The sequence below is a fragment of the Myotis nattereri genome, assembly GCF_964212035.1.
Source record: "Myotis nattereri genome assembly, chromosome: 2".
NCBI lineage: Eukaryota > Metazoa > Chordata > Mammalia > Chiroptera > Vespertilionidae > Myotis > Myotis nattereri.
Window position 1 is genome coordinate 58,691,300 of NC_138076.1, and position 27,985 is coordinate 58,719,284.

Below are 27,985 nucleotides of genomic sequence, written 5' to 3' on the forward strand. Positions count from 1 at the left end.
CGCGGCGGCCGCCGGCTCGCGGAGGGACGTCTGTCAGAGCGACGAGGACTCCCGGGAGGAGGACGCGGGCGGCGCGGGACCGAGAAGGCAGGCCTCTCGCTGGGCAGCCGGGGCCGCAGAGGTGGAGCCGCACTGGCGCCCGTCGCGGGACCAGCGCCTCGGATGCGGGCGGAGCGCGGGGGGCCGCGTCGGCGGGAGCCGGAAGCGCGGGGCCAGGGGGGTCGCACGTGAAAGCCGCGGACCCAGCAGCCGCCGTCCCTGGAGCCCCGGGTGGTGCGTAGGGGCAGCCGCCCGCGACAGCAGGTAACGGCGGGGGCAGAGCCGGAGCCCGCGGCCATCGCGGGGCCGGGCGCTCTTCCGACTGGGTGGGCGACTGGGCGGGCTGGCAGCGCGGGGTTTGGGGGGGGGTCCCGGGCGCGCGCGAGCCGCCCCTCGGCGCGCCGGGCGGGGCTGGGGGGGCGCGGCGGGCGCCCGAACCTTGGAGCCTGCTCGGGGGCGGTTCCCGCTCGCCTGCTTCACAACATGTCAGCCGGGCGCGGGGCGCGTGCGGGGCGGCGAGCCCTTCCACGCCGTCGCTGGCGTTCTCGCGGGGCGCGTGCGGGTGGCGGGCTCCGTGCCGCTCGCGCCCCGCCGGGCTCCTCCCGGGGTGGGCTGCGCCCCTGCTTGGAGCGTGAGAAACGGGGGCTGTGAGATGTCAACACACAGTCCAGGGCGGGGCGCCGGAGGAATGTCGGCGAGGCGGCCGGGGAGGCGGCGCGGGGCGGGGCCCAGTGGAAAACTTGGTCAACTTGCGCCCCGCGGGCAGCTTCCCTGCTCGAGGCCACGGAGTGGGATGGGACGCGGCCTGTGAAATGGCCTGCGTCTCCGAGCCAGAAATAGAGCTGACATTTCTATTTTGTTGCTGGTGATACCCAGTCGAATGGCCCCGATCTTTAATTTTTTTTTTAATTTTTTTTTTTTTACCATCCCTGAAATAGCTCTAAAATTGCCATCGCCCCCAGTTACCTACAGATGACCACTAGGCAGAACGCCATCACTACGCTTTCCCCGCCGGCTAGCTCTGAGAGTCATCCGTTTCCACGGGCTTATGCTGTATTCCAGCCGGAGAGTGCGTGTTCATTTTAATATCAGTGAAGGGAGAGCGTAAATGGGGAGGAGCTGTGATGCCAAAACGAGCTGTTTAGAGCTCAGTCCAGAAGAGCTTCTAAAACGACCAGGAGCCCAGGGCACTGGCAGTGCCTGCTGAGACGAGGGGCACCCAGTGAGCTTCTCCGCTGCTCGCCCCTGGAAGGAGGTGTGACTGCTCGCTCTGCAACCCCCTGTGCTGCTCCGCTAGTCCGCAGTCTAACCGCATTCCTTCGCTTTTTGGCCGTTGGTGGGAATATCAGTCCCCCACCAAATGCTCTGGTGGCCCAAGTTGCATTAATTATTTGGGGCCAGGAAAAGTTGCAGTTTGAAATTGAACTGCCGGAGCCCTGAAGAGACTTGGTTTTTGGTGCTCTACAAAGTCTCTGACATTGTCCAGCTTCCATCTCTGCGCTTCTCTTTCTTTATTTTTTTAAGTATATTTTTATTGGTTTCAGAGAGGAAAGGAGAGGGGAGAGAGAGAGACATCAATGATGAGAGAGAATCATGGATCGGCTGCCTCCTGCATGTCCCTTCTGGGGATCATGCCTGTAACCTGGGCATGTGCCCTTGGCCAGAATCGAACCCAGGACCCTTCACTTCGCAGGCCAATGCTCTATCCACTGAGCCAAACCAGCGAGGACTGCCCTTTTCTTTAAGTAAATATATGAGATGCTTCACTTTGGCTAAATGTAGGAAATAGTTCATTGATGTAAATTCTTTGCAGACTGATGGGCGCTTTGAATTAATTTTTAAAAATACATGTGTATGCATGTATTGATTTCACAGAGAGAAGGGAGAGGGAGAGAAACATCAGTGATGAGAGAGAATCATTGACGTGCTGCCTCCTGCACATTCCCCACTGGGGATCCAGCCCACACCCCGGGGATGGAACCCTGACATCCTGGTTCATGGGTTGACATGCAACCACTGAGCCACACTGGCTGGGTTGAATTAACTTTTGATATAGCAGAGCTTCATATGTAAGTAGATTTAATAAAATACTTTGGAAAGCAATGTACATTTTTGCATTGATAAATGAGATCATCTTGGAAAAAAATTGATACTTAAAAATTTTATTAGGTGCCCACTGTGTTCTGTTATTTTCATGCATAAATGAGGACGATGCAGAGACCATTTTTATTGGCATTTGGCTTAGAGTTTTTTCTGTTGCTAAATGTACTATAATTCTGACATCTTACAATCATTATATGTAATAAATTACAGATTTTTTTGGCTAGTTATAAACTAGTAAATGCTTAAAATATACTTTGGTGGTCATTTAGTCTTAATATCTAGATCAGTGGTCGGCAAACTCGTTTGTCAACAGAGCCAAATATCAACAGTATAACGATTGAAATTTCTTTTGAGAGCCAAATTTTTTAAACTTAAACTATATAGGTAGGTACATTGTTATTAACTTAATTAGGGTACTCCTAAGTCTTAGGAAGAGCCACACTCAAGGGGCCAAAGAGCCGCATGTGGCTCGCGAGCCGCAGTTTGCTGACCACTGATCTAGATGAAGAGATACTACTCCTCAGTGTTGCATACTTGTTTTTAATATGTCAGCTTTTCTCCCCTCAACTTGGAAAGGTATTGAAATATACTTTATTTAAAACAGAACTGTAACAGACAAAAGAATGTGTTGTTGGGAACAGCAAAGTATTAACAAAGATATTTGCTTGGATAAGACTGTCATTTTATTTTTGTTTGTGTGTCCATATACTCTAAAACACTGGTTCTCAACCTTCTGGCCCTTTAAATACAGTTCCTCATGTTGTGACCCAACCATAAAATTATTTTCGTTGCTACTTCATAACTGTAATGAATCGTTATGAATCGTAATGTAAATATCTGATATGCAGGATGGTCTTAGGTGACCCCTGTGAAAGGGTCGTTCGACCGCCAAAGGGGTCGCGACCCACAGGTTGAGAACCGCTGCTCTAAAGTAAGATGAATCATTTCATTTTTAAGTTGAACAGTTCTGGTTTTAGAAGACATTTCTCCAAAAATAGGTGATCAGCATTCTATGATAGGGAGTAGAAATTATAAACATGGCTTCATTCTTTTTTGAATCTCTGTATCTCAAAATACTAAAGAGTTTTAGATAGCCAGAAGAGAAATTACAAGCCCTAGGTGGCAAACTCTTTGTTCTTTGACCCAAATTTTATATGCTAAAATTAAAGTAAGCCTTCAGGATAAGCTAAAGCAGAAAAATGGGTCATAATGACAGTGTTATTTCAACCTCTAGTAGGACATCATTACTGGGAGAGATTTTTTAATATTAAAGGTTACATTGTAGTTTATACTATCTTTTCTCTAAACACATTTTAAAATATGCATTCATAGATTCACACATAAGTTTTAGTCTTCCATACAACTACCCTCTTTTTTTTTTAATATGTTTTTATTGATTTCAGAGAGAGAGATAGAAACATCAATGATGAGAGAGAATTATTGATGGGCCTCCTGCAAGCCCCCTGCTGGGGATCAAGCCCGCAACCCAGACATGTGCCCTTGATCGGAATGGAACCTGGGACCCTGCAGTCTGCAGGCCGATGCTCTATCCACTGAGCAAAACCAGCCAGGGCACAGCTATCCTCTTGCCATCACCTCTGTCATTCTGTTTTTTCCCTTCTCCCTTTGCTCAAAAGGATATACATCATTCACTTAACTCGCATAGTTGGAAATAGGAGCAATGAGGAAAAAGCAGTTTATTGCGCATGGGCTAAGACCTCCTGGGCTGATTTTAATGCCATAAAGACCAGGGGGTCTCTGTCATTCCCTTTCCCTGCATTCCCCCTTCCTTTTTCACAAATATTGCTAGCTATTGGATAGAGAGAAAATCTGGAAACATATTTGGTTAAAATTCATGTATTTGCACATCCTTCATCCCACACAGGAATTGGAAATTCTTATATACTAATGTGCCAAGAAGAAAGTTGGAGCCAGTCATTCTTTTCAAAAACAATGACTCCAATTCGAACCATTATCATGCCACAATTGCCGTTTAAAGACAAAAATATTGCAGGCTCTGAAGTAAATAAGACCCATTTAGTTTAGAGTCTGCAATACTTTTCAAAAACAACTAAAAGCCAAATTGAAACAAGATCTTTTTATCTGATTATAGTGTAATTTATTGAAATTAAAATAAATGTGTATAATATAGAGAAGCATATTGGGGGAAAAAAGTTCACCTGTAATTCCACCACTATTAAATTCCAATATAATACAATATTCTATTAATATAATTAATATAATCCCACTATTATAGTTAGTTACAATATTAATGTGGTGAACCTACTTCCAGAGTGTTTCTCATACATAAATGTGTATTCTTGCACTCACACACACACACTTTGTTTTAAAACAAACAGGATCATTTTTTCTATTTTGTGTCATGTACTTTGATGTCTTTAGTACTGGACTGCGTTGCTGTAACTGAGTTTAACAGTCATCTGTCTCCTTTCAAAAGCCCTAGTACTATTTAATTCCTCACAAGAACCCTGTGTGTTATCTTCATTTTACAAACAAGCACAGGGAGGTCAAGTAACTTGTTCAAGGCCACATAACCAGTGAGTCATAGAGCCAGGATTCAAACCCAGGGAGCTTAGTTCCAGAGCCACACCAGTAAAGTGTCATTGCAGGTTCTCTTTTAGTTAGTTGACTAGAACTTTTTTTAAAAAAATTGGTTTTAGAGGGAAAGAGGGAGAGGGAAAGAGAGAAATTGACCGGTTTCCTCCCATGCGTACCTTTCGGTGTACAGAACGACACTCCAACTATCAGAGCCACATCAGCAAGGGCAGCTGACTATAACTTTTAAAACATAAATTCTTGGTTTTGTTTCAAAATCATGATCAACTTTCCCCCCAAAATAGTACAATATAAATACAAATGTTTAAGCACCTGTATAAAATTTGTAAGATGATAGTTGGTCTCCACTTATGTTTTCATTATATTTTGTTTTGATACTCTTGGAATTACTGGCCTAGTTCTTTCTGCATGTTTGTTTTTGCAAATACATATATACACATCTCAGTGACAGAAAAATGACTTTTGAATTTACTTTCTTCAGAAGTTTAAGTATGAAAAAAATTATGCGTTTTTCTGAATAGGATGAAACGAGGAGGAAGCGATAGTGACCATAATTCATCAGAAGAAGATACTGCAGAGAAATCCAAGAAACTGAGGACTATAAATGAGCATTCTCAGACTTGTGATTGGGGTAATCTTCTTCAGGACATTATTCTCCAAGTATTTAAGTATTTGCCTCTCCTTGATCGGGCTCATGCTTCACAAGTTTGCCGCAACTGGAACCAGGTATTTCACATGCCTGACTTATGGAGGTGTTTTGAATTTGAACTGAATCAGCCAGCTACATCTTACTTAAAAGCTACACATCCAGAGCTGATCAAACAGATCATTAAAAGACATTCAAACCATCTGCAATATGTCAGCTTCAAGGTAATACTTTAAATCCTTCTTTTAAAAAAATAAAGCATATTTAGTGACCTTTGTGTCTTAAATCAATTCATCTTCTCATGTCTTTGAAATTGCTTTTCAGGGAAACTGCTTAAAGATTTAGAATTATCAGGTTCCTTAGAAGCTGTAGCAAATAATTATACTTGAGCTTAATTACTCCATTTTATTATAATTACTAATTTCTTAAAAGAGCAAAAGCATCCACTAAATAAGCATAAGTCATTGACCAAAGCTGTCAAACACATTATTGAGGACACTTTGAGGGAAAACAAATATACAGTAACATTTTTTAGATGTGGAGCTTATAACTAACACTTAATTCTTGTTCCTACCTAATAGGGACTGAGTTTGCTTATTAATGGCTTTATGATATGGGGTCTTCAAAGAAAAAGGAGATACAGAGCTCTTATGTAAAAGATTTAAAGCAATGGTTCTCAACCTTTCTAATGCCGCGACCCTTTAATACAGTTCCTCATCTTATGGTGACCCCCAATTTCATTGTTACAAATTGAACATAATTAAAGCATAGTGATTAATCACAAAAACAATATGTTAGTTATATATGTGTTTTCCGATGGTCTTAGGCGACCCCTGTGAAAGGGTCGTTCGACCCCCAAAGGGGTTGCGACCCACAGGTTGAGAACCGCTGATTTAAAGAACATATTTTAGAGAGGTATAGAAAAAGGTACACAGAAGAATGCCAAAAGAACTGTTTGGTTCTTTTCATTGCTGGAAGGGACATACTGAAATCATGCAGTGATGAGATAAACAAAGTGGGGTGGCTTTTTGAGATGTCTAGAATAATTTAAGGAATCACGGTGGTTTGTATAAGGTCAGATGTTTGTAATGTTTTGTTTGGGGAATGAATAATGGAATATGGGCATGCTTATTTACTAAATGAGTAACACTGGTAATTGTTGAAAAGTGACATCTGAATACCTGATTTAATTATATGTAGCAGTTATTAAACAGGTAAAGTTAAACCTAGATAAAATCGTGATTCTTACCCAGCGTTCCTTACCAAAACTGAAGCCTTATCTGCTCCCAAAAATGTTATTCCTTCGATGGAGATGACCAGCAGCTTATTCACCCAGTATGTGTCCAAGAATGAGGAGAGAACTGGTGATGGGAATGGTTGGGTGTATAATGGCCTCCTTCCTAGAAAAATGCATAAAGGCTCATAGGCCTCTGAAGGTAGGATTGTTAGACTTAGCAAATAAAAATAGAGGATGCCTAGTTAAATTTGAGTTCAGATAATCAACAGATAATTTTTAGTATAAATATGTCCCTTGCATTATTTAGAACATACTTCATACTTATTCATTGGATGTCCTGTATGTTATCTGGCAACCCTAATTGGGGGAAAGCGTGGGAGAAGGTAGGAGGATCAAACAAACAAAAAGCTGGAAACTTCTCATGTGTTGTCTCTCCCCCGCTTCCTGGTTTAGAAAACTCAAGAGCCTTCCCTTTGGTTTCATTCATCTTTGAGTTGTCTCAGAATGTTCTAATGGTAAATTCTGTAAAAAAAAATTAGTATAATATGTTAATCACATAGGTCAAAAGATCAAGTCCATCCATTGAATTGGCTGGATCAGTGTTAATCTTTTACAGCCCTGTGATAATTCAAGTGCATCCAACTTGTATAATCCTCACAAAACCACTTGTCCTATAAGTTTAAACATTTTTTATTTTATTGTTTATTTTGCTGAGGAAATAATTTCTGATTTGCAAAAAGAGCCACATCACAGGATTTTTTCTGACCTCCCCTGATAAAATTTGTATTTAATTCATTACTAACTTTGGTCCATTGTAAGTGTAGAACAGGGGTTCTCCAACTTTAGGGGCAATCAGAACCACCAAGAGTGTGTGTTGCAATAAAGATTGCTGGCTCCCACCTTCAAGGTTTCTGATTCCGGTGGTCTGGATTGACCATGAGAATTAACATTTCTAACAACTTTCCAGGAGATATTTGATGCTGCTGTCCAGGGACCACACTTTGAGAACCACTGGTGTAGAGAAACTTAGCCTTATAAAAGGCTCTGAAACTTTAACACAAATCAGTACGGCAGTTGTACAACCAGATCCTCAGAACATTTTGGGGTTAAGGTAATGTACACCAATCTGTAATTAAAGTAAACACAATACTTTAAACTATTCTTTTTAGCCCAAGTAGGAACTTCCTTTTTGAAAAAAAAACAAGCAAAAACTCTTGAGTTTTTTGGACATGTTACCCTTCTACCTAGATATATCTATGCAGAAGAGTGTGTAGGAGCAGCTACTTTGTTTCACATTTTCATGCTTCACTGGTTGGAGTCCCTAATTTCACTTTGCATTCATTTTTTTCAGTAATATCATTGGCAGTGAGTCCCCAGTTGTGATTTATTTGAACCTTCTAAGTAAATACTTCAGTTTCTTGTGTCTTGTAACATGGGTATTATACATAATGTACTTATATGTATGATTGTACCCATTACCAAATATATAATTATTTTTCAAAGATAAATTTTATGCATTTCATTAGGTTATATAGTCAGTTTGAAACAAATAAACTCAAAGCCAAGTTCTTTTAACATTAAATATATATCTTTTCATAATGAAAGTTAAGTTTTGCCCTTATAATTTCTCAGGGTGACTCAGAAAAGTCCTAAAAGAGACAAGGTAAAACTGAGAAACAAGTATATTAGAAAAAGAGGCATAGCCCTAGCTGGTTTGGCTCAGTGGATAGAGCATTGGCCTGCAGACTGAAGGGTCCCAGGTGCGATTCCCGTCAAGGGCACATGCCTGGGTTGCAGGCTTGATCCCCAGTAGGAGGCGTGCAGGAGGCAGCCAATCAATGATTCTCTCTCATCATTGATGTTTCTATCTCTCTCTCCCTCTCCTTTCCTCTCTGAAATCAATAAAAATATATTTAAAAAAAGAAAAGAAAAAGACGTGTAGGTGTGCCATTTTGGACATTTGGAGCAGATTGGTGAAATTAAAAAATCAAAAGTGGACAGTGTCAGTATTGAAAGCAGGTATGCTTGCTTATAAACATCGTCTGGTACTGTAAAGATGTATTCTTGAGCAAAGTTAGTGTCAGTACAGCTTGGATTAATTTACAGATTTTATTTAAAGAAAACTTTGGTGAAGAGTTAGGTTGATATATATTCATATTTATGTGAGGGTGGGTGATCAAAAGAATATAAATTCTTTAAGTTATAATGCAATAAACTAATAACTATTTTTTGCTTTTGTAAAGTTAAGAAATGCACAGAATAATGTAAATATACCGATGGGTAAATGGTGTCTTCTCTTCTAAGGTGGACAGCAGCAAAGAATCAGCTGAAGCAGCTTGTGATATATTATCACAACTTGTGAATTGCTCTTTAAAAACACTTGGACTTATTTCAACTGCTCGGCCAAGTTTTATGGATTTACCAAAGGTATCTTGCTGGTTTTCTTTTATTAGCTGATACTGAGAAATCATTGAAACCCTATCCATTTCTTATACTGACATTGGGAATGTAAGAAAAGTAGTAGTATAATAGAAAATCAGTTACTATGTAGAATGTAAATAGGATTTTTTTAAAAAACTTCCTTTTTTATGAGTAAGGTTGAAGAGTGAATGAAGTTAGATTCTATAGTTTTAAAAGAGACTAAAACTGAGAAACAAGCATATTAGAAAAGAGACATATAGGGATCAGGCCTAAGCCGGCAGTTGGACATCCCTCTCACAGTCCGGGACCCCTCCCTCCTTACCACCCTCTTGCTCACTCCTTACCGCTCTGCTTGCTGCTTCTTAGCCTTGCTGTGGAAGCAGGAGAGGCTCCCGCCATTGCTGCTCTGCTCAGCAGCAGTGAGCCCTGTTTCTGGCTGAGTAGCGCTCCCCCTGTGGGAGTGCACTGACTATGAGGAGGCAGCTCCTGCGTTGGGCGTCTGCCCCCTGGTGGTCAGTGAGCATCATAGTGACCGGTCATTCCTCCATAAACAGTCACTTAGGCTTTTATTATATAGATGGGCCTCGGATGCTTGTACTGTTTTTCTTTTTTTCTTTTCCTATTAGGGCTTCTGTAGAGATTGAAATAAAGTGTTGCTATAGTTTGGAAATCTTGTGAGAACCAAAGAGAACATGAAAGAAGTCTATTTGATCAAAGCTAAATCTGAGGGAAATGGGAAAATGAAGGCAGTGATGCGGTTATGAGTATACTAATGAAGAAATGTGGTTGTATGAGATATAATTGAGTTTTATAGGAAAATATTAGCATTTAAATAGTAAAATAGTTAATCAAAATATAGATAGTAAACAGTTATTTAATTACAGTACAAAAAAGGAATGTGACTAAGAAGATAGTGTTTCATTTTCCATTTGACCCTTAAACAACATAGGGTTGGGAGGACCCACTCCTGAGCATTCTAAGATCTGGCCTTCAGCATGTTGGGATTTCCAGCTGTGGATCGAATATAATTGACCCATGAACAACCCCAGTTTAAGCTGCGCGGATCCACTTACATGAAATTTGAGATTTTTCAGTTTAAAAAAAATCCACATATAAGTGGCCCTACACAGTTCAAACCCATCTTGTTCAAGGGTCAGCTGTACTTTGTGACTATTAGCCTGCCCTCTTCCCAGTTTACTGCTGAAGTAAATTTATAAAGCTAAAGGGAAGGTCAGGTTGGCTCTGTAGAGAAATGTTTGACCAAGTATTGACCTCTCTTTCCCCTCCTGGATTCTTTATCCACTGGTTATGGCTTCTTAGTTTTTATTCAAACTCATATACTTTGATCATGCTTTTGTTTTAAACCTTTTTTTAGAAATCATCATCCAAGGCTATGTTTTTATTGATTTTGAGAGAGAGAGGGAGAGAAAGAGAGAAACATTGATTAGTTGCCTCCTGTACTCACCCCGACTGGGATTGAACCCGCAACCTAGTATGTGCCCTGACTGGGAATCAACTCCACAACCTTTTGGTGTATGGGATGATGCTCCAACCGACTGAGCCACCCAGCCTTGACCCTTCTTGAATTCCTGTATCCCTACAGTGGTTCCTTTAGGTCAGATTCTGTATCCAGCTGATAACTTAGTATCCTATATAATAAAAGGCCAGCCATGTAAGCAGATCGACCAGAGACCAGAACCACCACGGCCCCTCACTGGGCTGGCCCGGCTCCCAGCAAGTGGTTAGGGGCAATCAGGCAGGCAGACCAGCAGTTGGGGTAATCAGGTAGGCAGACGGCCCCTCGCAGGCCTGGCCTTGCCCCTCAGCAAGCAATTAGGGGTGATTAGGCCGACAGAGTGGTTAGGAGTGATCAGGTAGGCAGGCCAGCGGTTAGGGGCAATGAGGCAGGCAGAGTGATTAGGGGCTATCAGGCCGCAGAGGAGAGTGGTTAGGGGCATCAGGCCGGCAGGCACAGGCGGTTATGGGCAATCAGGCTGGCAGGCACAGGCGGCTAGGGTCGATCAGGCCGGCAGGCAGAGTGGTTAGGGGCGATCATCTCGGCAGGGGAGCAGGTAGGGGCATCAGGCAGGCAGGCAGAGGGGTTAGGGGCGATCAGGCAGGCAGAGGGATTAGGGGCGATCAGGCAGGCAGGCAGGCAGAGTGGTTAGGAATGATCAGGCAGGCAGGCAGGAGCCAGTGGTCCCAGATTGCGAGAAGGATGTCCAACTGCCTGTGGGATCAGGCCTAAACAGGCAGTCTGACATCCCCCGACGGGTCCCAGATTGGAGAGGGTGTAGGCTGGGCTGAGGGGTCCCCCCACCCCCTATGCACGAATTTTGTGCCCCGGGTCTCTATAATAATAAAAGCATAATATGCTAATTAGACTGGACAGCCAGACGTCCTTCTGGACAAAGCTGCGGCAGCTGCGAGGGCCAAGGATAGGCAGCCACGGTGACTGGCAGTGGCAGCAGTGCTGGGGTAATGGGGGCGGTGCCTTCCCCTGATTGGCCTGGTCACCTCCCACAGAGTAAGACATACACTGAGGGCTCCCAGACTGTGAGAGGGGGCAGGCTGGGCTGAGGGACCCTTCTCCAGTGCATGAATTTTCGTACATCAGGCCTCTAGTTATAGATAATTTAACATATTTAAAGGCATTGTAAACTTGGAATTTTATTTAGGTATGATTTTTATTATTTTACAATCAAATTTTATATAAGCTTTCATATTCCAAATGAGTCTTTCCTAGGTTGTGAGTTGATTGTTATTTTAATTTTTAATGATTATGCTAATAGTTATTACTGTTTTAATGGTCATTACTATCAAACCAAAAATTAATGCAATTTAATTGTTGTAAAACATGAGAGTAGGGTTTCAGATAAGGTGATGTGAAATGTCTGAGAGGTATTATCAACCTGAATTCCAGAATTCCTGTTTTTCCTTACCAATAACTGTGATATAAACACTCATCCTGAGGCTTGAAGTCTTTTTTTTTCTCCCAAAGGTAAAAAGGTGCTTCAACAGAGTGAAGGGGATGCTATCCCCAAAATAGTTATGAAATAATATCATTAGGGTTCAAATGAACCATGTGTGTATTATGACAACTCCCTCAATTTGCATTTGTAGAATTGAAACAATGTTCTTTCTTTTTTTTTTTTTTTTCTTCTTTTCAGTCTCACTTTATTTCTGCACTGACGGTAGTGTTTGTAAACTCCAAATCCTTATCCTCACTTAAGATAGATGATACCCCAGTAGATGATCCATCCCTCAAAGTACTGGTGGCCAACAACAGTGATACGCTCAAGCTGCTAAAAATGAGCAGCTGTCCTCACGTGTCCCCAGCAGGTATGTTTTGTTTTTGCCAGATAACATTTTAAATGTATTGATATTTTTATCAAATTAAGAAAAACTATGATCTCTAATCTTGAAGGTGGATTAATGTGATTATTTCATCTCTTTTACAAAAGTGTTCTTTTTAAAACATTATATATATATATATATGTTTTTATTGATTTAAGAGAGGAAGGGAGAAGGAGAGAGATAGAAACATCAATGATGAGAGAGAATCATTGATCCGCTGCCTCCTGCATGCCGCACAATGGGATCGAGCCTGCAACCCAGGCATGTGCCCTTGACTGGAATCGAACCTGGGACTCTTCAGTCCGTAGGCCGATGCTTTGTCTACTGAGCCAAACCAGCTAGGGCTACATAAGTGTTCTTAATGTCATAAATCAAATTTTGTAGCATTGACACTTCCAAATTATTTTTTAATCTTATTCAGCAATTTGTGTCCAACCTGTGTTAAAAACAAAATGGATAAATTTAAAAAACGAAAGGCCAAGAGTGTCCTTTAGTAAAATAGAACTTTCTCTTACTGCATTTGAACTAACAGGGTAGGTTTTGAGTCTGTGTAATCTCATAATTGGATTTCTTCTCACTATGTAGAGGACAGGAGTTGTGCTGAAGTTGTTGCCTTATATTTTGCAAGATAATGCTTTTCCTAAGTTGAAGTTTGGAGCCAAAGGACGCTTCAAATGGAGGAATAATAGCATTATAAACTCTCTATGCTTCTCATATAGAATTTAAGTATTCTACCTTACTCAATTTTATTTCATTTAAATTCCAAATGGCTTGTATTGTAAAGTAACTATAAGCCCGTACTTTATACTACTCTCTGATGCTTCACTCCTGACTCAACCTCCCACTGTTGACTTTCCTCCCAACTCTTTGACTGTTATTTGGGAAACCTATTATTTTTAAGGAGCAGTGGTCAGTTCTTGAACTCTTTAAAGAACACTTCCCATTTTCTTGCCATAACTAAAGCCTGGCTTTTTCCACAAGAAAATGAGTCTCTCTTGGATGGAGATTATTTGTTCATTCTCCCCTATATCCCACACAGAGGATCTTGGTGATGGGAATGAATGGCTAGATTTCTTGCAATACAGTGGGCCCTCCAAGTCCATGGATTCTGCATGCATGGATTCAACCAACTGTGGATTGAAAATATTCAGGAAAAGTAGAAAGGTTATGTTGTTGCTGATGTGTACTGTGTCTGTACTGAACATATACAGACTCTTTTTTGTCATTATTCCCTAAACAATGCAGGATAACAACTATTTACATAGCATTTAGATTGTATTAAGTATTATAAGTAATGTAGAGGTGATTTAAAGTATATGGGAGGATGTGCATAGGTTATGAGCAAATATTACACATCCTATCTAATAATAGAGAAACATGGTAATTAACCGTAACTTCGCTACCCTTCCCATTGGCTAATCAGCGAGATATGCAAATTAACTGCCAACCAAGATGGCGGCTGGCATCCAGGCAGCTGAAGCGAACAGGAGGCTTGCTTGCTCCAGTGATGGAGGAAGCCAAGGTTCCCTGCTTGCCACTGCCGGCCTCTGAGCTTGCACTCTAAGAAACAATGTTGCAATTACAGAAGCTAAACAAGCTCCAGAAACCTGCTTTCAGCCATTAGAGCTGGAGTCGCAAGAGTTTCAATTATAGAACCCAAACAAGCCTAGATACCTGCTTTCAGCAGCCGAGGTCTCTGAGCTGGAGCTGAGCCTCAGAGCTAAAGCCGGCTCTCAGCTCCAGTGACAGCCATAGAAGGCAAATAAATCCCAGAACAAAGATAAAAAGGAGAGGTTGGGAGCTTCAGTCACCTGCCAGCCTGAAAACAGCCCTCAGCCCCTCACCCAGACTGGCCAGGCACCCCAGTAGGGACGCCCAGCCTGATCCGGGACACCCTTCAGGGCAAACCAGCCGGCCCCCACCCGTGCACCAGGCCTCTATCCTATATAGTAAAAGGGTAATAAGCAAACTGACCATAACAGCAGAAGGACTTGGAATGACTGGTCACTATGACACACACTGACCACCAGGGGGCAGACGCTCAATGCAGGAGCTGCCCCCTGGTGGTCAGGGCACTCTCACATGGGAGGAGCTCTGCTCAGCCACAAGCCGGGCTGACGGCTGCCAGCACAGCAGTGATGGCGGGAGCCTCTTCCGCCTCCTCAGCAGCTCTAAGGATGTCCAACTGCAGCTTAGGTCTGCTCCCCGCTGGCAAGTGGACATCCCCCTAGGGCTGCCGGGCTGCCAGAGGGATGTCTGATTGCCATCTTAGGCCCAATCCCCCGGGGAGTGGGCCTAAGCCAGCAGGTGGTCATCACCTGCGGGGTCCCAGACTGTGAGAGGGCACAGGCCTGGCTGAGGGACCCCCCCCCCCAAGTGCACAAATTTTTGTGCACCGGGCCTCTAGTTTTATATAAGGGACTAGAGCAATGGTTCTCAACTTTCCTAATGCCGCGACCCTTTAATGCAATTCCTCATGTTGTGGTGACCCCCAATTTCATTGTTACAAATTGAACATAATTAAAGCATAGTGATTAATCACAAAAACAATATGTAATTATATATGTGTTTTCTGATGGTCTTAGGCGACCCCTGTGAAAGGGTCGTTCGACCCCTAAAGGGGTTGCAACCCACAGGTAGAGAACCTCTGGACTAGAGCATCGTGGATTTTGGTTTCTGCAGGGGGGAAAGGAGGAGTGGTATGGTATTGTGTGTTTGTCCTAGAACCAATCACGAAGGGATACCAAAAGATGACTATATTTTTCGAACTGCCCCTTCTGGATTATCACAAAATATGATAATCTAAATTAAAAAGAATGGGCTTTGGTAGTTACTTCTTATGTAACCTTGGTCACATTTTACTATCTACTGTATAGATTGCTCTGACAGTAAGGTTCATAATTCAAAGCTTCATCATGTACAAGGCCCTTTGTATCCTGATCTCCATCTATCACTTTAATTATGTTTGCTGCTCCCTCACATGCAGCTTTTACTTGAGCCCTATGAAAACTACAGTTCTTTATTCCTGTGTGTCATCAGAACACTGTACCTTGTGGAATACCTGTTTTCCCCCACTTCATGTAGATTCTAGATAACTCCAGCTCAGCTTTCAAAATTCAGCTCAGCTGTTTTGATTTTATTCCTGTTTCCTCCTCCTCTCTGCTTTTGCTGCCCTGTCGTTTTTATAGTATTCTCAATGTAACTCGTAGCACTGTGTGGGAGCCTTTGGGTCTCTGGTTTCTCTGTGAGACTGAGCTCAGTATTCTCTTTATCCCAATACATCCCATGTTTATTTTTATTAAATATACACATCAGTTCTGATAGTATGGTATAAGCTTCCTTAATGTGACCTAATGACTTTTGGACTAGTTATTCAGGAATGAGATGGAACACTTGTAATACTTTTTAAAAATCCTCTTCTAAGGATATGTATGCTTTTATTGATTTTAGAAAGAGAAGGGAGAGAGAGAGAAAGACATCAATGTCAGAAATATCAACTGGTTACCTTCCATACACAATTGGACCAGGGATCAAACCTGCAACCTAGGTATGTGTCCTGACCAGAAATCTCACCTGCAACCTTTTGGTGTATGGGATGACACTTTAACCAACTGAGCCACCTCGCCAGGGCTATAAACCTTTTTAATTTAAGAATATAACTGTAGCAGAACTTGGCTGGAGATCCTAACCAGAACTTGGCTAGAGATCCTGGCTAGGCTGCTGATCAACTGAACGCTGTCTCCATGTCATTCCTTCTATGCTGACTCTGTCCACACCTTTGGGGACCCCAGCATTCAAGCCCTGACTGGTTTGGCTCAGTTGATAGAGTGTTGGCCTGAGGACTGAAGGGTCCCAGGTTCAAATCCAGTCAAGGGCACATACCCAGGTTGCAGGCTCAATCCGCAGCAGGGGGTGTGCAGGAGGCAGCCGATCAATGATTCTCTCTTATGACTAATGTTTCTATCTCTCTCTTACTCTCCCTTCCTCTCTGAAATTAATAAAAATATATATTTTAAAAAGTAAAAACAAAACAAAACAAAAAAGAATATAACTGTAAAGGATTTTAATTTAAAATTTAACATGTTTGTATATTTTCTTTCTACCCTTATTTTGCACATTTGGGCAGTTTCTCTAAGTTGAAATTACAGGCTATTTTCTATTTTGCTTTCTTCACTGAACATCTTATCAAACTTTTTTCCCATTTCCTGTCCTATCTAATAAAAAGGGAATATGCTAATTGACCCTCACACTGTCGCAAAATGGCGGCCCCCCACAGCCAATAAGGAAGGAATATGCTAATTGACTGTCTTGCCCTCAAAGATGGCGGTGCCCACAGCCAATAAGGAGGGAATATGCTAATTGCTGCCCTGCCCTCAAAGATGGCGATGGCCACAGCCAATAAGGAGGGAATATGCTAATTGACTGCCCAGCCCTCAAAGATGGCGGTGCCCATCCTATCTAATAAAAGAGAAACATGGTAATTGGCGTACGACCGCTACCCTTCCCATTGGCTAATCAGGGCGATATGCAAATTAACTGCCAGCCAAGATGGCGGCCGGCAGCCAGGCAGCTTAAACTGAACATGAGGCTTGCTTGCTTCAGTGACGGAGGACTCCAAAGTTCCCCGCCTGCCTTGCCGGCCTCTGAGCCTGCAGTTTGAACATTGTAACAAATATAGAAGCTAAACAAAACCCCAGAAACCTGCTTTCAGCGAGCTGGGATCTCAGAGCTGGAGTTGATACAGAGTTTCAATTATAGAACCTAAACAAACCAGATACCTACTTTCAGCAGCTGAGGCCTTAGAGCTGGAGCCAAGCCTCAGAGCTAAAGCTGGCTCAGAATAAAAAAAAAAAAGAGCAGTTGGGAGTTTCAGTCCCAGCCTGAAAACAGCCCTCAGCCCCTCACCCAGACTGGCCAGGCACCCCAGTGGGGACCCCCACCCTGAAGGGTGTGTGACCAGCTGCAAACAGCCATCATCCCCTAACCCAGGTTGGCCAGGTACCCCACTGGGTACCCCCACCCTGATCCAGGACACCCTTCAGGGCAAACCAGCCGGCACCCACCCGTGCACCAGTCCTCTATCCTACATAGTAAAAGGGTAATATGCCTCCCATCACCGGGATCAGCGGAGCCGCGAGGCCTCCGTGCACCGGGATCAGCGTGACAGGGGGCAGTGCTCAAACCCCCTGATCGCCCTGCCGCTGTGTGTGACAGGGGGTGGGGCCACAACCTCCCTATCCACCCTGCTCTGTACGTGACAGGGGAAGGCGCCCCAACCCCCTGATCAGCCCTGCTCTGTGCCTGATAGGGGGGAGCTCCCCAACCCCCTGATCATCCTGCGGCTCTGTGTGTGACAGGGTGCAGTGCCCCAACCCCCTGATGGGCCCTGCTCTGTGTGTGACAGGGGGCAGCACCCCAACCCCTGATTGGCCCTGCTCTGTGCGTGACAGGGGGCAGCACCCCAACCCCTGATTGGCCCTGCTCTGTGCGTGACAGGGTACAGAGCCCCAACCCCCCTGATGGGCCCTGCTCTGTGAATGACAGGGGGCAGTGCCCCAACCCCCTGATTGGCCCTGCTCTGTGTGTGACGGGGTGGCGTCGCAACCTCCCCATCGACCCTGCCTTGAGTGTGACGGGGTGGTGCCCCAACCCCCCAATCAGCCCTACCCTGAGCGTGACTGAGGGTGGCATCACAGCCTCCCGATCGCCCTTCTCTGTGCATGACAGGGGGCGGCGCCCCAACTCCCCAATTGGCCTTGCTCTGAGCCCGACCAGGGGCTGCACCTAGGGATTGGGCCTGCCCTCTGCCACCCGGGAGCAGGCCTAAGCCAGCAGGTCGTTATCTCCTGAGGGGTCCCAGACTGCGAGAGGGCACAGGCCGGGCTGAGGGACCCGCACCCTCACCCCCCCCCCCCCCCAGTGCACAAATTTTTGTGCACCGGGCCTCTAGTAGTCAATAAGGAGGGAATATGCTAATTGACTGCCATGCCCTCAAAGATGGTGGTGCCCACAGCCACAAGATGGCCGGCAGGAGAGGCCAGTTGTGGGCGATCAGGCCAGCAGGGGAGGGTAGTTAGGGACAACCAGGCCGGCAGGGTAGGGCAGTTAGGGGCCACCATGCCTGCAGGGGAGGGCAGTTGGGGGCGACCGGGCCGGCAGTGGGCAGTTGGGGGCAACCAGGCTGGCAGGGGAGGGCAGTTGGGAGGAACCAGGCCAGCAGGGGAGCAGTTAGGCGTCGAACGGGCTGGCCACGGAGTGGTTAGGGGCAATCAGGCAGGAAGGCAAGTGGTTGGGAGCCAGCAGTTCCAGATTGTGAGAGGGATGTCCACAGGGATCAGGCCTACACCGGCAGCCAGACATCTCCCGAGGGTCCCAGATTGGAGAGGGTGCAGGCTGGGCTGAGGGGGACACCCTCCCCCCCAGTGCACCAATTTTGTGCACCGGGCCTCTAGTAGTCCTTATAATTGTCTATTACTGGGCCTCTAGGGACCACTTGACACCTGTGTCTTGCCTCTTTGATATCATACTCCTGATTTTCCTCTTTCCTCTTGCATTGTTTCTACTATGTGTTCTTTGCTGGGTTTTCTTTTCATTCCTTAAACTTTGATGTTTCACTGTCTTCTATATTGGGTCCTTTTTTGTTTTACTGTGTAAACTCGGGGCTCTGTTCTCATCCCCTATGGCTTCAGTTACATTCTATATGTTAATACCTCCTACTTTTGGTGTCTGAAACTCTAGAGCTGTGTATTGAGCTGTGATGGCCCAGTGCCTCTAGAACAGCCGTGGGCAAACTACGGCCCGCGGGCTGGATCCGGCCCGTTTGAAATGAATAAAACTAAAAAAAAAAAAAAGACCGTGCCCTTTCATGTAATGATGTTTACTTTGAATTTATATTAGTTCACACAAACACACTATCCATGCTTTTGTTCCGGCCCTCCAGTCCAGTTTAAGAACCCATTGTGGCCCTCGAGTCAAAAAGTTTGCCCACCCCTGCTCTAGAATGTCTCACAGGTACTTCAAACAAATGAACTCCCCCCCCCCCCCCCCCACCGGTCCAAATTTGCTTTTCCCTTTTTACCACCTTATTGATCCAACTGGTTGCCAGGGACCTGATAGACATCCTTGATTCCTCCTACTCTTTGTACATTCCTTCCACTGAGGTCCGGTATCCCTGAAGTATGCTTTGAATCTCTATGATGCCATAGAATGAATATTTGTGGTGTTCCCTCTCCCTCAACGCCAATCTTGTGTTGAAACCCTAATCCTCAATGTGATGATATTTGGAGGTGGGTTGGTAAATAAACAGGTCATGAGAGTTGAGGCCTCATCAATAAAATTACTACCCTTATAAGAGAGACTATTTGTTTCCACCATGTGAAAACACAATGAGAAGTGGCCATCTACAAGTGGGGGGACTTCTGGCCCTCACCCAAACCTGATCATGCTGGCAACTGTAAGAAATAGATGTTTATTTTTAAAGCCACTCACTTCTGTTAAATAGCCCAAACTAACTAAGACACTGTACCTTTCTTTATCTCCACTCTTACTGCTCTAGTCTAGGCCCCACAATCTTTGGGCTATACCCTCTTAATTGATTTCCTGACTTGCAGCCTTGCTCTTCTCTAATCTGATTTCCATGCTACAACTAGAGTAATCTTTCTAAAATATAAATCTGATGGTTTTCTTCCTCCACTTTCTTTAGGAACTTCTTACTGTTCTTTAAATAAGATCCAAACTTCTTACTGAGGCTGGCAAGATCCTATATGATATTGTCCTTGCCTGTCTGTTGGGCTTCAACCTTTAAAATAATCTCTTACTTGGATAATCTGTGTTGAACTTCCGTCAGTTCTTAGAATGCTTGTGCTTTCTTCCATGTCTGGGTGTTCATACAGGAAATACCGTTCACTTCCTTTCTTCACTGGAGTTTTAAAGGGGTCATTCAATTACATTAGGACTACCTGAATAATCTTGTTTTAAAGCCAACTATGCTATCCTATATATAAAAACCCTGGGTCCATCACATCCACAATGACTGGAGGCTCGACTGAACACCAGGCTAGGGAGCTGAGGGAGGGGGAGGTGATCAGTCAGTGGCAGCGGTGACTGGCAAGTGGCTGGAAGGCAGACCTCTTGGTCCCTCCTCCTGGCCCTCAGACTCCAATCAATCGGTGGTGGAGGCTGGGCAGAACTGGGGACTGGCTCTCTTAGTAGTCCTGCAGGGTCAATCTCAAGAGGACAGGACAGGCACCAACAGACCAGCACTGCCAGCATGATCCAGACAGCACTGCTGGCCTCCTAGAACTCGACCTCAGGCACTGAGGCTGCTTCCCCTCATTAGACGCGCCGCGGGCTCGGGTGGGAGGGGACTTGTGACAGTGGGGATGGGGGCAGAGGAGGCAGGGCCTGGCAGAGGGCAGCCTATACTCCCCACGTGGCCAGGGCAGCTGTGAGTGCTCCCGATGGCCCACAGGTGCTGCTTCAGCTCACCCTGCAGGCAGGCACCACCTCCATGCCACACCCCCACTTCCATCAGTCCCACTGGCTCTGAGGCGCCCTCCCCGAGCTGTTTCTGGCTATTTCCAGGAAGATCCCGCCCTCGGAATGCACCTGGCTCCTGAGGAGGCTGGCGGAATCACAGGCAACATTTGGTGGCCATTATTCTGCCTACCACAGTATGAATCAGAATAAATCTGGAAGGCGGATGAATGTGGTCCATGCCTTAGCAGCCCAAGAACATTGCCCCTGAAATGAACCCTAAGCCAGGAGTGAGAAAAGCGAAGGGTCACCAGGGGTTACCTAACAAAACCTCCAAAGGCGCCTGTGTTAATGAACTAAGTACCTCTGGAAGTGGGAGCAAAGCTGGGACCAAAAACGAGGATTGGTCTACAAAGGGCTCTAATCCTCAGATTTCCTTCTCCACTTAGCACAGCTGGGCAGCTGCCCCAACGCTGCCCCAACCCCGCCCCAACAAAGACAGAAGGTTCATTGTCCTGAGAGGATAAAACAGGGTCTCTGAACCCAGGACCCAGCAGGACAACTGGGAGGGGCAGCCCTGTGACCCACCAGTGGCTTATTTGCTCCATTTTGAATGCATGAAGCCTGCCTCCCATCCCATCACCTGGGGCCCCCTCCCCTCTGGCTCCCAGACAGTGAAGTCAGGGCTAACCTCTCCAGACAGGACACTCCAGAATTTATTCCCTTCAATCTCTGACTATATTAAAAAGTATTTTGTTGTTTCATTTCCTGTTTGTTTTCATTTTCTTCTCCCTGCATACTGTTTTCTCCAAATTGATTTTTTTCCTGTTTGTATTAGTTCTTTCAGAGCCCAACTCACCAAGAAAAGAATACCTAAATAGGTTGGCATCAAAGATTTCCCAATGAAACAGCCCAACCCCAACTCTTTGTATTGAGCCTCTGAGCCAACCAGCCCTCAACCCCCCCCCCCCCCCCCCCCCCGCCCATAAGACTACTCACCAACTTGCTTTCATAAACCGTTTTTTATATTCTTTAAGCAATTATAGGAAAATGCAAAGGTCTTAAGTGGTCAGTATAATGGCTCTTGACATTTGTATACACCTGCACAATCGATACCTCACTCAAGATATAGCACATTTCCATCTCCCCAGAAAGTTTCGTCATGCCCCAGTCAACACCTCCCCCACCACAGAGGCATCCACTATGCTATTCAATCTCTTAGACATGAGCAGATAACCAGTGGTCATCAATATTTGAGAAAAACCTCTAATATAACAACAAACAATTTTGAGGAAACAATATGCAGGGGGGGAAAAACTTAAAAACAAACTGTTATTACTGTATTCAGGCTTTGGAGAATCTATGGCACATGTGAAATAAAAATTAGATGTTGTTTTTTGGGGAAAAACACTGAGAATGAACAAAACAAAACAAAAAAATTCTTAGACTTAGATAATATCCTAGCAGAAATGCAAACTTACTTAAAAGGAGTCAGCAGCCCTGACTGGTGTGGCTCAGTTAGTTAGGCATCGTACCCTGCACCAGGAGGTTGCCAGATTCCCTGTCAGAGCACATGCCCCAGTTGTGGGCCTATTGATGTCTTTTTCTCTCTTTCTCTCTCTCTCTCTCTAAAAATCAAACTATTCTTTAAAATAAAATGGGTCAGCAAACTACAGCCTGCAGGCCAAATCCAGCTCAACCTGCTTTTTAAATAAAATTTTATTGGAACACAGCTACACCCATTTGGTTTTTTAAAAAAATCTTTATTGTTGAGAATATACAATGTCTCTTTTTGCCCCCTCCATTGCCCCCTCCACCCTGTTCCTGCCCTGCCCCAGGCCTTCACCACCCTATTGTCTGTGTCCCTAGGTAATGCGTATCTTAATAGTAAAGGGCTAATATTCAAATGGTTGTTACCTGCAATCAGCAGGAGGCTTCATCCCCAGCCTGCAGGGCTTGATGTGGGACCTGAGGCTCTGTCCCCCACCTGGTGGGGCTTGAGGTGGGTGGGGCCAGCTGGGTCTGGGTCTCATGTGATTTTGAGGCAGGAACTTGATTCTGACAGGAGGGAGATTTTCATATACATTTCACTAGTTTTCTTTCATCTCTAACACTTCCATTATAGAGAAAGGGCAAATAGCAATATTAAAGTATTTTCTTTAATTCCCTTTTAATGTGCATGAATTTTGTGCACCAGGCCACTAGTATAACATAATCATGGGAGTGGTATCTTAATCACATTCACAGGTTCCAGGGATTAGGACATGGAATCTTAGGGACTACTTTGAGAATTAATGTTTACCATACTGTTTTAGTAATTATTACATGGTATCTCCAGGTTTCTTTTACAGTGGGGCCTGACTTATGAGTGTCCCGACTAACGAGATACCAGCTGTCTCTCGGCCAATTTTTTGCATTGAGTTGATAGGGTAATTTGAGTTAACGAGCTCTTTAACTAGCTCGGTCTCGGAACGAATTAAACTTGTAAGTCAAGGCCCCACTGTATTTGCATCTTAGGTTACCATTTCCCATGTGTTTTTCTTTTTATATTAGGTTTATGAGATTGCAAAGAATGAAAATGTGTTCAGGTTACCTTGGGTGGTCAGAGTTTATTTTATAGTATATACACACCTTGTGGAGACAGAAACTTGTCAGTGACTGAACATTAAAGCACAGATATCTTGTACTCCCTCTTCTGGTGACTCTCTTAAACTGGCCATTCTGTTTATCTCTTCACTAATTCTGTTGCCTGTATTCTCCTCCTGCTCTTAAAAAATGTTTGGCTTGCCCTGATCAGTTTGGCTCAGTGGATGGAGCGTCGGCCTGCGGACTGAAGGGTCCCAGGTTCGATTCCGGTCAAGGGCATGTACCTTGGTTGCAGGCACATCCCCAATAGGAGGTGTGCAGGAGGCAGCTAATAGATGTTTCTCTCCCATCGATGTTTCTAACTCTCTATCCCTCTCCCTTCCTCTTTGTAAAAAAATCAATAAAACATTTAAAAAAAAAAAAGTTTTGGCTTATTGGTGATCTTAGTATTGTCATTCCTTAAGTAGTAACTACTGTGTTTGAATTCTAGTTGTGCTCTTTGAAGTTAGCTGCTTCAACTTCAAAATAGGATACTTACCTTGCTAGACTTTTTTGAGTATTTGTAGGATAACATATCTAGTACCTGACATATCATTATTGTACAATAAATAGTACATAATATGATGTGAGTTTTGTTGTTCCTATTCTTGTTTCTGAACACACAAAGGAAATGGTTTGAATGGGTCACTTATCAAGTAGTATACCAGTCTATAGCGTGTGTCTTACTAGGCCACTTTGGAGATCGGATATTAGCCTTGGTAATCATCTGCTGCTAGGGTTTTGGAGCGGTTTTGGAGCATAGTGCCCTACACATTGGAACCATTTAAGGAACTGCTTTGTGGGTATGTTAGAGCTTTCAAAGTCATAATGTATATTTCCACTAATGTGAGTTGGTAATTACCTTTTGACTTACTTATCTTGGTATTTTTTTTAGAAATGCGACATACTTATTATGTATACTATTTAGCAGTTAAGCTGTTCATTTGATGAAAATCTCTTTACCTTTTTAATATTTTATTTCAAATGGTTTATTTACATAAATCGTATTTCATATGGTTTATCCCTTATTTTCATTTTAATTAAGATTTATTAAGGTTTTGTATTTCAAAAAATGCCCTTTGGCTTCTGTTGCAATGATCATATAATTTTTCTTGCCGAACCTGTAAGTTTAGTGCTAGTAAACAGTTCCTTAAAAAATATGGATAAACCTTGCTTAGTCATTGTATATTTTTAAATGACATAATTATTTATTAATTTTTCTGAGTTGATAAGTGAGCTTCATTTCTTTCTAAGGTGTCATATTTAAATTGGGCTCATTTTATTACGGACAAAATTAGTAATATTTAAGTACTGGTAACTTACCTTCTGCTAGTTCAATCATATAACTAAATGTTAATTGTATAGCTTTGTATAAAGGAAATATGGTAAGATTTTATTGTGGGACATGTATTTGATTAAATTTTTGAACAGATGACCTTGTGCAGAAATTTGTAAATAATTAGGTCTTTTTTTCTTCCAAGGTATCCTTTGTGTGGCTGATCAATGCCATGGCTTACGTGAACTGGCCCTGAATTACCACTTGTTAAGTGATGAATTGCTGCTGGCTTTATCTTCTGAAAAACATGTTCGATTAGAACATTTGCGCATTGATGTAGTCAGTGAGAATCCTGGACAGACACACTTCCATACTATTCAGAAGAGCAGCTGGGATGCTTTCATCAGACATTCACCCAAAGTGAACTTAGTGATGTATTTTTTTTTATATGAAGAGGAATTTGATCCATTCTTTCGGTATGAAATACCTGCCACCCATCTTTATTTTGGGAGATCAGTAAGCAAAGATGTGCTTGGCCGTGTGGGAATGACATGCCCTAGACTAGTTGAACTAGTAGTGTGTGCTAATGGATTACGGCCTCTTGATGAAGAGTTAATTCGAATTGCAGAACGTTGCAAAAATTTGTCAGCTATTGGACTAGGGGAATGTGAAGTCTCATGTAGTGCCTTTGTTGAGTTTGTGAAGATGTGTGGTGGCCGCCTGTCTCAGTTATCCATTATGGAAGAAGTATTAATTCCTGACCAAACGTATAGCTTGGAGCAGATTCATTGGGAAGTGTCCAAGCATCTTGGTAGGGTGTGGTTTCCAGACATGATGCCCACGTGGTAAAGACTAAGTGATGTAGGGAATGATGAATAATATAGCACCTTAACTTTAAGCATATTGTATTATAATAAAAGTTTATTTCCTGTAGCTCTGATATAATTCTATTTTGTGGAACAGAAATTTAATATCTGTATTGAGTATATAAGGACTGTTTATTGGAAGACCCATGAATCATTTTTGGTCGGAAAACTTTTGTTTCTTTAGTCAAATTACAGATTTTTTTTTTAATTTGGTTAAAATCTGAAACCTGTTATAAAGATTGAATATTTTACAGTTTGAAGGAACAAAACCAATATATTATAATATCCAATAAGTGAGTACTAATAGATTTTACAAAATGTGTTGTCTGTGCATTTTTTTTTAAATGTAAACTTGACATTTTAGGGTCTTCAGTTATACATATACCTGTTATAAGGTGTTTAATATAGCTCAGGAAAGTAAGCATTTTGTGAGAAAAAAATGTAGGTTATTTTGTATCTAATGAAAAAGATTGGTTGGATGTTCTCAAATGTTACAAAGCCATTTAATAAGGTATAAATATAATTGTAACTCTTGGACATCTGATATATGTCACGCAGTAGTTATATTAGAAGGATAATAAACAGCCAAGATAAAATTAAAAGAAAATAAACACCAGAAGGGAGGCATTGTCTAGTATAGTATAAACTTTTAGGTTTGCTCTGTAACCTGCTAAACCTTAATTCTTTTCTGCAATACATCACTCTATGTGGCACTTGAGGCATTGTATGTAAAGTAAGGAATGTTTTACCAATTCTCCTTGGTTTTGTTTGTTTAAACTAGTTTTAAAGTATTAATAATTGAAATGAAAAGTTTATTTTTAAAACGCTAAATTCAAATAAAGGTAGAGCTTTAAAATACTTAAAAATTATTTCCATGAAGGAATATATTTGTAAGTCTCCAGTTAATTTCATTTTTCCATTTTGGAATTATAGAGTTATGTAAGTAGGACTTTGAAAAATCATAAAAGAAGCATCAGTGTACAGTTCAGCATAAACTGTAAATTTACAAGGATACATTTAAGTTCCTAATCATATTTTTAAGTAAATATTGCTCAGTAGACTGGAAAATGGTAGTAAGACAATGTCGATAGTTTTGTGATTGTTAATTTGGTTGAACTGATATTTTATATTATTTAAGTTAGCATTTTTATTACTTTCCTTATGAATGAAGGTAATCCACAGATTGTAGAATCTGTAAAAATACTAAGTTTTGGGCTAAGTTTTTTTAGATATTATATAAACTTTGATTCTCAGCACTAGTGCTAGTAGATATTACCTTCCTAAGGGAAATTAGAAGTGCTTTACCCCCCGTGGAATATATTAATGCTTCTAGAAAGCATTTTTGGTAATTATGGAAGTTAATAGTCTTACAGATCTAATCTATTTTTTAAATCGAATACCTTCCTAAGAATAAAGTAAAAGGTGACATTCTGCGTAATTTTTGCTTTTTAAAAGTGATGATATTCTGGTCACATATAAATGATCTAGACTTGGAAATTAAAAGTTATTATTATACTATTTCCCCCCTTACTAAATAATAAAAAGCTTTGTACAGAAATACCTGTGTTAGTGAATGAAGCTTTCTTCCTTGCACAACTTTTGGAAAATGGATTTGACAGTACATAATCAGTTCTACCAAATAACCAAAGTTTTATTTGGAAATTTACTTTTTGTAAAAATGGAATTATATAATGCTTGAAATATTTTAAGTCACTTTATAAGCAAAATGTATAGCACTTAATTTGTTTATACTGTAAACTATGTGTTAAATGCTTTTGTCAATTTAAGAATAAAGATAGTTACTAATGCTGTTGTATTACAATTTTTAAAAACTACCCTAACATATATACTTGACTGATTTTAAAACATGTTAAACTGAAACTTATTAGTTTCAGATTCATAGTTGATGGATATAATGTTAAACATTAAATAATCTTTATAGTATAATGTCCTTTTTGTTAGTTAAATGGAGTCCTTAAGCTCTGATGCCTAAAGTGATAGGAAATTAAAAATTGACCATGAAATGTAAATTTATTCTTCAAATTTTATGAAGAAAGTGGTTAAGTTGAAAATAAAAAATGGGTTTTTTCTACATTTAGAATAAGAATTTATAAAATAGATTATTTAGAAATATAATTCTTAGCAGGGTCCTTGAACCCAGCTAGCCTTTTTAGAGAAAAATGTCTATATAATTCCAATTAGGATGGTTTTTAAACTTGAAATTATTTTCATCTCCTGTCTTAACAGCTCCCATTAACTTCAATTTACCTTAATAATCTGGGCTATTTTAACAATATAATCAGAAAAAAAATAGGCGTGATTGAAGATTAAATAAATTTACTGCATTTGAACAATCCCATGTA

The 27,985-nt window shown here is 42.4% G+C and overlaps 1 protein-coding gene across 1 annotated transcript; it reads left to right on the forward strand.

The window, feature by feature from the left end:
- On the forward strand, positions 1–27,430 carry FBXL3 (F-box and leucine rich repeat protein 3). Its single transcript, XM_081084620.1, has 5 exons — positions 1–303; positions 5,241–5,589; positions 8,907–9,029; positions 12,194–12,365; positions 24,962–27,430. The coding sequence occupies exons 2-5, from the start codon at positions 5,242–5,244 to the stop codon at positions 25,603–25,605; spliced, it is 1,287 nt and encodes a 428-aa protein (XP_080940746.1). The 5' UTR covers positions 1–303; position 5,241; the 3' UTR covers positions 25,606–27,430.
- The last annotated feature ends 555 nt before the right edge of the window (positions 27,431–27,985 follow it).